Consider the following 11278-nt stretch of genomic DNA (forward strand, 5'->3'; position numbering starts at 1 on the left):
CCCATGGTCCCCTCCCCCCGCCTCCAGCCACGCCTTCCCCACCCCCTACTTACCAGCATGGAGTCTGGGTTCACTCCCTGCGGCAGCAAGTGGACACTGGCCAAATCTCCGAAGTTCTCCGAATCTTTTCCAAATCAATTCGGAGAGCTTCAAATTGATTCGGACCTTTTCATTGGTCTCCCAATTAGATTCAGAGATTTGGCCACCGAATTGGGTGAATCTCCTCCGAATCAAATCAGCACCCACAGCTTTGCACAGCCCTACCAGCCAGTCCCATTCTCCCTTCCTCACCTCCAGGAGCCAATTAACACCCCTCCCATATATTTTCCTGTCTATTTTACTCTGCCTTTCAGTCTCCAATTCTAGTCTGCCCCCACACAGGGTTGCCCCACATTTCTTCCAAACCCTACAGCCCTGCTGCTTGTTGCTTTTCCATTTGAATTAGTCAGCTTTTTTGCCTGCGGTGTCTCGACCCATGACAAGGCCATTGGGAACACAGAAGTAACAGCCGTTTGGGGCAAGGTTTGGAACCAGTGGAAAACTGCAGCTGTAAGAAGTGCTGTTCAGCTGAAGGTGGGAGTATGCTCAGTGTGGATAGCATCTTTGGAAAATGTTGTTACTTTTAAAATCTGGAGAATTTCACAAGAATGTCAAGGAGTGTCCTTGGCACAAATACTATCATTGTGCCAAATTACAAGTTACTGCTCCAGAGTGTGTGGGGGGCACTGGAGTTTTTCAAACTAGGGTTCACCAGAACTTTGAACATGACATAGGAAAAAAAACAACAGTATATTTTCTCTAACTTTGTTCTCAAAAGTAAGTGAAACGTTTTGCTGAAATTTTGCAAAAAGTTCAATTTGAGGCAAATGCCCAGCATAGAACATTTCAGTCTAAGCTATTAAACAAGTTTTTGCAAGTGAAAGAATTAGCATTACAATGGAAAGCATCAGGCAACCTTCATTACTGGGGATGCTATCAGCCCCACCTATAATGTTAGGAGATTGGTCACAGTTAGCACATCATCCTCCAAACAATGATGAAGAACAAGTATAAAGAGAAGCATAGACATGTTTTAGCTCAAAAACTCTAGTCAAAATCAACCAAAGTCAGTAACTGCAATCTAACAGGTGTCTTTTCTACCAAACAAATGTCCACACCACTATAGCACCAATACTAGCGGTCTCAGTAGGCAACCCAAGAAACTATTAGTAGCATTATTTCTGAATTTGGATTGGAACTGTTCTCTGTATTTGAATTTATTCCAATTTGTAAAATGACTTCCTGCCCAGAGGAGTTTGTTATATGAAATAAAACAATAAATGAAAAGGAGGAAGAGGAAAAATAAAGACCTGTATAGAACCACCATCATGGTTAGATTAATGGCTGACTCTTGCATCGGTGTGTGTCCCATGGATTGGTTCAGGAGGTGTTTTTTTGTCTTGTTCCATGAGTTCAGGAGGTTGTTTTTTGTTTTGTTTTTCCAAGTTTCACATAGAGTTTGGGGAGTCAGTGGGTCTTCCAGAGGCATCTCAATGAGAGGGCACTCGTCTGGTGTGCTAGGGAAGGTTGTGCACATGTAGTTAGTAAAGCAGGAGAAAGTTTAGAGGTGACTGAGGGGGAACCAGAAGAACAAAGTAACATGGCTAGTGTCATTGTCAGAATGAACAGACTGACAAGATTTGGACCTAGAGGGGTAGGATTCTTGTAGGGATTTGGAGGTTTTCACAAGAAGTGTGAGTTTCTTGAGGAGGAAGAAGAATTGGTAAAGGGATTTAGACAGACTGGTGCCTATTCCCATTGGCTAGCGGAGAATGGAGCCTTAGCAATTGTGTGTTTGTATTTGTTTGAAATGCTATGATGTGGGTATTGGAGGTTAATCAGGCAAATACAGTAAATAAGCAAAAACTGTCTTTTTTATTCTAAAAATGGTTTCTTGGAGTCAAGTTTGAAAAATATTGTTGGGAAAAGTTTGTATATTACTGGAGATGAAAAAGCTCTTAGTCTACAAAGCTATCAACCTGGCATCTCTCACAAGCATTAATAGTATTTTTTTTTTTTTTTAAATGAAGGCCGAAAACATAAGTGTTCAGGGCTCAGAAAGGGTGAGAGAATAATAATGGTTTACTATCCTTGCTCTTAGGCACTCTTAAACCTCGTATGCATTTTTTTTTTTTTAGTGTAATTGTATGTCTCCGCATCCCATTGTTCTTTCTTGTCATTCAGGCACTGTGTTTAATATTATTTAATCCATATACTAGACTGAGCACTCCGATACTGCTGTCTACCAACACAGCGGATTTAAGCTTTACAAGAACCCAAATATAAGCCACTTGGTTCCCCACTGTGTGCAGCTGCCTGAAATACATCCCTTAGCGGGGTGATCAGGATATATACTATGTATGAGTTCAGTGAGTTAGTGGTTATTAAACTATCATTATTATTTATAAGGTTATTATTGCTATAATTCCACATGATGGATAAGTTAAAAGTAACATTTTATGTTATTGCAGCAACTCTAATAACCTACATATCATAGTTATATATGGAGAAATAGAGAATAGTTCCCCTTCCTTTCTTCTTTCCTATTCCTCTCTATCCTAAAATTTATAGATTGTCACTACATATCCCGTTTTGACAAACACTAATTTAGTGTGTTTTGTGTCTTGGTTTCATATATCATCTCTTTATTCTCCATTGGTGCCTAATAACATATTCCTTGTACTCCCTGTATCTCAATCCTTTTCTTCTCTGCTTTCCCCTCCTGTTGAATTTTATTTGGATATCTTTGTCTTTATGTAGCAGCATTTCCCTTATTAGCAGCACTAGTATCTGAACAAAATGGAAATAGAAAATGGTGCCAAGTTTGTCATGCTGCATCTAGTGCAAAGGAGCAGCTGTGGAAGTGTGTGAACTGCTTTTAGCACAACTATGAATTGTGGAAAATCCTTTCACGCTCAAGATATAGATCAAGATATATATATATATTGAGAAAAGTGTGCAAACTTTCAATCCACCAGCCCATGTCTGTGTTTGACTATGATGAGAATATGACTTTTTATTTGCCCAGTGCTAATAAAATAATGTATTTATTTAGGCAATATATAATGTTGGAGCAGAGAACTGTGTATTTTAAACCTAAATAATGCCAAGAAGTTTAAGGAGTGAAATGAGAAAAAGCATACTCCAAATTTACCTCTAAAATAAGTTTTTTGTTTTAAAAATAAAATATGTAATTTTCCATTTGATCTTTAAATACCATTCCTGTGTGCAAATTAATAGATTTTCCTACCTTTCACTTAGCAATTGGGCACAGTCAATAAGGAGTAAGTTTCAGTTACTTTTTTCTTTAATAATTTACACTTAAGTAAACAAGTGGATTTCCATTCATACCCTTTTCCCTTTAACCATTCAGTGTTTTTGTCTTCCAGTTTTCATTGCCACAAGATGTTGCAGAGGCTGATAATTTTACCAGGTTGAAAAGAGGATGGAATCAGTTAGTTCAGGATAGGTCCATCAGCAGATAATAAACATGATAGCCACGGGGTGCAACTTTCAAATGAGGACTTCCTAGGCCTCTGAATATTGGAGGCTATTTGGGGAAAAAGGGGAGGGTACCAGATAAGTTTCGGTAGGCCCTGCATATATATGGTTTCCCTTAGCATCCACTCACTGCTATTGTGAGATTGTAGATACTGAGTTTGAGGAGCAGGAGAAAAGTCCTCAGGCCAGATGACCTGGGTTTAGGGGCTGGATCCAGCCCACGGGCTGCATGTTTGACATCCCTGCATTAGAGTTCTTTGCCTCCCCTGGGTTTACAGTGAAGAGACCTGTGCTGCACGTTCATTGCTACACATAAACCTCTGAATTTAGCAGGAAGCATTCTGTGAGCTCAGCAGTGGGCTCTGCTTTCTCCCTCCTAATAGGTCAGGGTCATTGATGGTGGCTTCAGCCCTGGCTCTGCAGTAAAAGTAAACAAATGCCAAAAACAAAAAAAAAGTCTGGGCAAGTGAGAGAAACAACTACAGTATACTGTAAATCGTGTCCACAAAATACAGGTAAATTCATGAGCTTAAAATGCTGTAACTCAGCTGCTCCCACCTCAGTCAGGCAACCAACACACACAGAGGCCAAAAGTGAAGACAGGCTGACTGTGAGTAATGGATTTGTTTACATTGTTATAAAGGCAACAAAGCAGATGATATAAAATGGAAAGGAAACTTAAAGCAAATCTTGAAGTGCAGGAAAGGCCACAACCCATCCCATTCAACCTGCAGTCAGGAACTTCAGACTTCCTGAGTACACACATGCTTTTGTAAAGAAAACTATTGTAGAAAAGGAGTCCCTCTCGCTGCTGCTGGATTTTTTTTTTAAGCAGTCTTGTTTTGTATGTAATCTCACTGTTCATGAAAGGTGCCTTGCTGGTAGCCCTGGAGTTATGAAGCCTTCTATTCACTGGCAGAGCAGGGAAAACAACAGTACAGACTTCCCTACAATACCCTGTTAATGCATCTTGGTCTCTGTCTGGAGGGACAACTTTGTTGTCTTCACTTATTCAGTCCTCAGGCACACTTTCTGAGATTGGCAGCAAGTGAGAGTTAATGCAGGTGGTTGTGTGTGTTGTGTTGTGTCCACTGAAAAGTAGATAGGTACCACTGGAGACAAAATGACCTTTGGTCTTTCTGAATCTGCTCTGCATATAGTGGATAACCTAGAAATGAAATGCTGTGTCTGTAAATCTATGTAGCTCAGAACAGAGGTCCTAAACTAGTTCTGAATGCTGTAGGGCACATACACCCTAGTACACATACATGCACTTGCATTCAACTTGGTGCAAGGGTGCCTTGGTTACCAAAACAGGATCTCTACACGCTAGCTCTGGAACTAGCTTATTAGCTCACGTGCAGCATCTCATTAACATGGTTCTACCACAGAGGTTCTCAACTAGGGTTAAGAACAGAGGTTCTCAATATGAGGTTTCCTCAGGGGTGCCACAACACAGCCATTGCCCCATGCACAGGGCTGCAGCGTGCACACACTTCTGCATTTGGGTTCTCTAAATCTGAAAGCAGGACAGGAAAGCTGGCTTGGGCTGCAGCCCTGCTTGGTCCTTTCTCCTTTTCCTTTACCTCTCCTTCTTCCCTCTCTCCTCTCTTCCTTCTCCCAGAAACAAGTGTACAGGACAGTTCCACACATTTTAACACCTGCTTCTGGGAGGAGCATGGGGTGGCCAGACTGGAAAGGGCTACAGCCCAAGCAGCCAGCCTGCTTTAGGGTTCTCAGAGAGTCCTAATGCAGGAGGAGTGCACATGTGCTGCAGCCTTTCCCAGGCTGGCTGTGGACCAGAGCAGGCAATGGGGGAAAGTCTTTTTTCTGGAGGCACTAATACTTAGTTGAGAAGCATTGAGGTTAATTGTGGCAACAGTAACAATGGCTCTCAACCAGGGGTGCCTCACATTTGAAAAAGTGGTGGAGGTGTGCTCTGCGTCTGAAAGTTGAGAATCAATGTTCTATCACTTGTGGTTCCAGAGCTAGTATGTGCAGAGCTGGTCCACATGAGGATCTAACCCCAAATATTTGTGGCTGGCAAGGGAAACTGTTTAAATTTTGTTCTCTGTTAAATTTTTTTTTTTAAACCCTGGAAGTCACTTTTGAGAGGACAATTTGGCTCTTACTGAATATTTTTGCTTTCGTACAAGAAATATTAGTATAATTTCTTATCTTTGTGAGGCTTAAATCTGGGGTAAGATGCTGATCATTGCCTTGCTTCTTTTTCATAGAGGCTATTCTTAGCTGCCGACCCTCGGTTCCAAAGACTATTACTCCAAGAATAGAATGGAAGAAAAGAGGACCTGGTGGAGTCTCATTTGTCTACTATAATAGTGCATTTACAGGTAGGAGGCTGCAAACCTGAAGATTTATGGGTTAAAATGATGAAACTGCTAAAATGCAGCTTGGTTTCTTTTCTGAATATTAATGACAAACAAACTTTCCAGACTTTCTTTGTGATGAAGAATATCCCTCACCATGTAAGTGGCTTCCTAGACTAATTAAATCTTCAAGAAGAGGAAGCCTGAGAAAATTTATTTTAACTGAGCCTTTGACAATGAGTTTCTTCTTGATTTATAGATTAACTTAACTTTTTAATTTTTTTGGTGTCTTTTGTTTAGGCTTGAAAAAAATGACAATGCAAGTTCCCTGTATCCTTCCAGAAACTGAGCTATATGTCAATAAAGAGGAAATGACCTATTCTTATTGCAGCTTTGCAATCCTCTAGATATACATCTAAAAGATATTTTTAATATAAAGCCAAAGGTTTAGAAATGGCTAGAATACAATTCAACATACAGTTCATGCATACAATTCAACAATACATTTTAAATGCATCCCGTTTTATAGGAGTAGAATCCAAGAATATATGCACATCTTTAAAATAATTTTATCTGGCTTTTAAATTTTGAGGAAGAAATGTGTCTTTATGGCACCACAGACAGTAAATAAAGGTTGGGGAGGAAAATAATAAACCTAGAGCTATTTGGTTTGCAGAACTTACAAGTAGTGCTGGTTTTATTGTTAGACTTGCACGTTCCTGATGTTTTGTCCACGGAAGTGGCAAGCTTGGCAAATAGACATTATAAACTTCGTATGCAATTACATGCAGGTATTAAATGCCCATGTTGCATATTTCATCCCAAATATACTCGGAGCTTTCATATGGCCATATATTTACTAAACCTTTTGTGACTTTTTTTTCCCCTTCTAAGTAGAAGGCAGGGTAGATTTGTACCATATAGACTAACCAAAGTGTGTGTGTGTGCGTGTGTGTAATTTATATATTTAGTGCACAGATTCGTAGGCAGAAGCTCACTTCATTAGATACTGACTTTTTTTCAAGCTAAGCAAAAATTTTAGTCTTTAATGAAAACTGATAATCACAAAGTTCAGATTTTTTATTATGAACTTTTTCTATCTTCTGTTAAAAAATTACTGTAGGGTTTTGTCCTATCTTCCTCTCCCATGTTTTTCCCAGAATTCAAACTTCTGAAAGAATTTTGCCACCTGCAAAAAAAAAAAAAAAAAAAATCTTTCAGTCATCCACTATGGAGAAAATCATCCTGTAAAGCTACATCTTCTATCATGAATATTATATTAAACCTTCTAATTCTAAACTATAGAGAGTTTACGAAGTCCTATAAAAGCATGTTGGAGGTTCACTGTGCTGCCAAAATCAGAAATCTTAGTGTTCCAGCACCTATGTTGCTGGACACTGTGTGCATTTCATAGGTAATTAATTTACCTTATGCTCAATAGGAATAGTCTTCACCTTAGAGTATTTCATTCTGATCCTGAAATTGTATAGTCTATAGCAGCAGCTAACAACCTTTACAAGTTGCAGGTGGGGACAACCCTGCACCGATTTGACGTGGGTTGCCAGGGGAGCTTGGGCAGCACATCAGCAGCTGAGATATGTGCCTGTTTCTGCACCTGAGTCAAGGATCTGGGAGCTGCACCCATGCTGCTGCTGCTGCTTCCCTCCCCATTTCCTCTTACCCTCCTGCCTCTTGTCTGTGGCACAGGCACAACTTCCAGCCCATGGGGAATTGAGCTAAAGTTGGGCAGCTAGAATAATACCTAATATTTTATTTATATGTATAAAAAATAAATATTTATCACTGAAAAGTGAGACGTAAATATTTTCAACCCTCAAAAAGTAATTCCTATCTAAATGTCTTGTGTGGTGTCAAAACTCAGTACCACACTAGAGATGAGACAGATTTATGGGTGATAGGTAGTTGTTGAACAGAATGACTTGTAGATGTTTCCTCTGGCATCTCCAAACCAACACTGGTGGATACCAGGAAGGGTAATGTGTAGGAGATAGACTACTCGAGATATGCCCGGTATGGCACTTCTAATGTTCTTATGTAAAACAAGCTAAAAAATACGTGACACATTTAATTTCTAGAATGGACTTGATCTTTAAGAAATACACTTCTATCTGTCAGATCATCTTTGGGGATTTTTGGTTGGTTGGTTTGTTTTCTTTACTTTTTTTGTTTCCTTTTTTAAAGGTGACCTTAAAGGCCGAGCGGAAATGTTGAATATCGGCATTCGCATTAGAAATGTGACCCGAAAGGATTCTGGAGAATACCGTTGTGAAGTTAGTGCACCAGGCAAACAGGCACAAGATCTGGCAGAGGCTACCATTACTCTCACAGTGTTGGGTAGAATCTTCAATTTCACTGTCTGGGTTTTTGTTGAGAGGGTAGCAGGTAGAGACAACCAGTGTCAATGCCTCCCACTATCAGTGTGGGGTGGGTTTTTCAGGCATTCTCTTTGTTAGCAAAGGAGATTTGTTCATGTTTGCATTTTGTAAATATGAAAATGCTGAATATATAGTTTCTTTGATTGAAAACGTTACTATGAATAAGAAACTAATACTAGTAATAAATATTGTTACTAATTATTCCAGTTGTCAACACTCAGCAAGCATACTAATTCCCATTATGTGGAAAAATTACTTTTATCCAAATTACAGCCTTTCAGTTGTTGATGGTTTAGATAAGTACATCACAGTGTCATCTATTTGTCAGCAGCATTTGTCACCATTATCAGTTTCTCAAACATTTCTCATTTGTTGTTTGGAGATGCCACAATTTCCTCCCTGCATTTAAATAAGTAAACCCTTGACATAACTGTGATACCAGTTGATAAATTTAGACTATTTTTAAAGACAACCTCAGAGCCCTTTCTTTCACTTTCTGTGCCTTTCCCATTAAGAAAAAGTGCAGAGGAAGGAGCAGGTATGTGTATACACATGCATACATTTTTACTCCTCCATCCTCCTCTTCTTTGGGGAGGGAGAGCTTACAAAAAGAAAAAAAAGTGGAAAAGCAGTTTTCTTCTCTCAAAACAACTATTTTTTAAAAATGAATTTTTACATGAAAACTTTTAAAGAGAGAATGAGGGGTTAAAAAAAAAGCTTCAAAAAACACCTACCCTCTTTTGACCAGTCCTCACAACTAATTAATAAAAAGGAATAGACTGAGGAGGAGACACCACTCCTAAAAATATTTCTAGCAAAATTGAACTGAAATTAGAATTTTTTTTTTCAATAAAAAGTTGAAAATTTAAATGGAAAATTCTGATCTCCTTATTCTTTTGATGCACTGCTTCCTGTTTGAAGCTATGTGCTGGTAGATGGAGTAAGGGAGTGAGGGTTTGGAAGCTGATCTAGGACTAGATTTATATGGTAATGAGTGGGGCAGAGCAAGGGAGATGCAGTAGGGCGTTATGGGGCTGAGCGCAAGCTGTTCCTTCCTATCCCTGGCTCCTGGTCTTTTGGCCTTTACAATGAGCACCATTCTTTCTTGGCTGGCCCCCATTCATCCATCTTATTCTTTTTAATATTGAGCAATTTCGACACTCCTTCTATGCTTAAGTAGAAGTTGCAATAGAACTGTGAATGCCACTTGACAATACTTGTACAACTGGAAAAACAAATAATTTTGTTCTTCAGTGGCTTCAGCTACTCCAACATGCGAAGTACCCAGCTCAGCAATGAGTGGAACAGTAGTAGAACTGCGATGCAAAGAAAATGAAGGGTCTCCTGCTTCTGAGTACAAGTGGTTTAAGAATGGTGTCGCTTTAGTGGAAACTTCAGGAACAGGCAGTGCAAAAGCAAACATTACTTATGTCCTAAATAAAAAATCTGGAACCCTGGTAAGATCATTTTGGCTAATTCTTTCCTTGTTATCTAAAAAGAGTTTAGAGGCATTACAATAGTGTATGGGAGGTTCGCTTGAAAACAGGGGCCATATTGAGCTACGTAGAGTAGGAATAACATCACTTGCTTATTACATGACAAGACAAGTAGATGAAATGGATAAAATCCAGTGAGGCTGGATTGAAAGGATGAGGTAGCAATAAACAATCAGCATTATAGTTGTCACTTACCTGAACTGTGCCATTTGTGAATGATCTGGTATCTCTCCACAGAGGTAGGTGTTAAGGAGGCTTTTAATAAGATAAAATGGCAATTAGAGATTTTTTAGAAGGGGCCAATGGGAGAAACAGCTTGTGAATGGAAATAAAAATATCTAGCTGGACCATAAAGGGTTCAGTCCTTTACTAGTGAAATCAGTGGATACAGGAATAGGTACAAAGTGAGCAGAGGCATCATTTCCAGAACATTTGGAAGATGACCAAAACCTATTTTTATTAATGATATCTTCTAAGGTAAGGTTTTAAAAATGGCTAGTAATTTCCAGCTTCATGGGCCCTTCCTCCACCCTGATCTGGCGGCTGTTCCATTTGGTCCAGGACCTGCATTGTGTGCAGCGTGGATCCTGGAGTGGCAGGGACAGGCACTGCATGCAGAGCAGTTTGGCTAGAGGGTCTTGCCCCTCCACTCCAGGTTGGATCACCATATTTGGTGACAGAAAGAAACTTTCCCTATGGTCAAATTGGTATGTGGGGGGTTTTGCTTTCATCTGTAGCAGGGAGCATGGGTCATTTCCTGGGATCTCTTTTTTTATACCAAGATGTAGCTGATCTGGTCCCCCTGCTTTATCTGTGGGAGGTTAGGGTGTTGTGTCAGGGTTGACTGTAGTTTTACTAAGATTATGGATTTTGCTGATCCTGCCTCAGACAGGGAATTGGACTAGGTGACCTTTGGAGGTCACTTCCAGCCCAACTTATCTATGATTCTATGTCAGGGGTGAGCAAAATACGGCCTACGGGCCAGATCCAGCGCACGAGGCCATTCTATCCAGCCTGCAAGGCCTCTAAAAAATGTAGAAAATTAATATTTATCTGCCCTTGGTTCCTGTCAAAAATAACAGGAACCAAGGGCAGTGGACCCAGGGGAAGCCCAGCAGGCTCCCACAGCAGCAGGGCCTGCCTGGCCCTGCCCCCCCAGCTAGGGCTTCTGGCCTGGGACCCGGCCGGCCCCCGCCCCCCCAGCCAGAAGCCCCAGGCTGCCCCGCTTCTGGCCTGGCACCACATGTCTGCCTCGTGCTGGAACCTCAGGGAAGGGGGAAGGGCAGGGGAGGAGCCTGGGCAGGGGATGAGACCAGGGAAAAGCTGAGCACGGCGGGGGGGGAAGTGGCCCCTTGCCCGCTCCCACCTCCCTCCCCCCGTGCTCAGCTTTTCCCCGGGGTCCTTCCCTGCTCCTTCCCGGCAGAGAGGAAGGCAGCCTGTGGCCAGCACTCCCTGCTGCAGCCTCTCACAGCACGTGTGGGGCTGTCAGAGCAGGCACAGGCAGCCCCACACAGACTGC

The 11278-nt window shown here is 41.0% G+C and overlaps 1 protein-coding gene across 1 annotated transcript in view; it reads left to right on the forward strand.

The window, feature by feature from the left end:
* JAM2 (junctional adhesion molecule 2) overlaps positions 1-9720 on the forward strand; it is a gene marked incomplete at its 3' end in the record, with an annotated part of 46602 nt that extends 36882 nt beyond the window's left edge. The window contains exons 3-5 of the mRNA XM_006035491.3: positions 5778-5891; positions 8070-8222; positions 9518-9720. Coding sequence (XP_006035553.3) covers positions 5778-5891; positions 8070-8222; positions 9518-9720 — 470 coding nt within the window. The remainder of the gene's footprint in view (positions 1-5777; positions 5892-8069; positions 8223-9517) is intronic.
* Positions 9721-11278: the final 1558 nt, after the last annotated feature.

The sequence above is a fragment of the Alligator sinensis genome, unplaced genomic scaffold (assembly GCF_000455745.1).
Source record: "Alligator sinensis unplaced genomic scaffold, ASM45574v1 scaffold203_3, whole genome shotgun sequence".
Classification (NCBI taxonomy): Eukaryota; Metazoa; Chordata; order Crocodylia; family Alligatoridae; genus Alligator; species Alligator sinensis.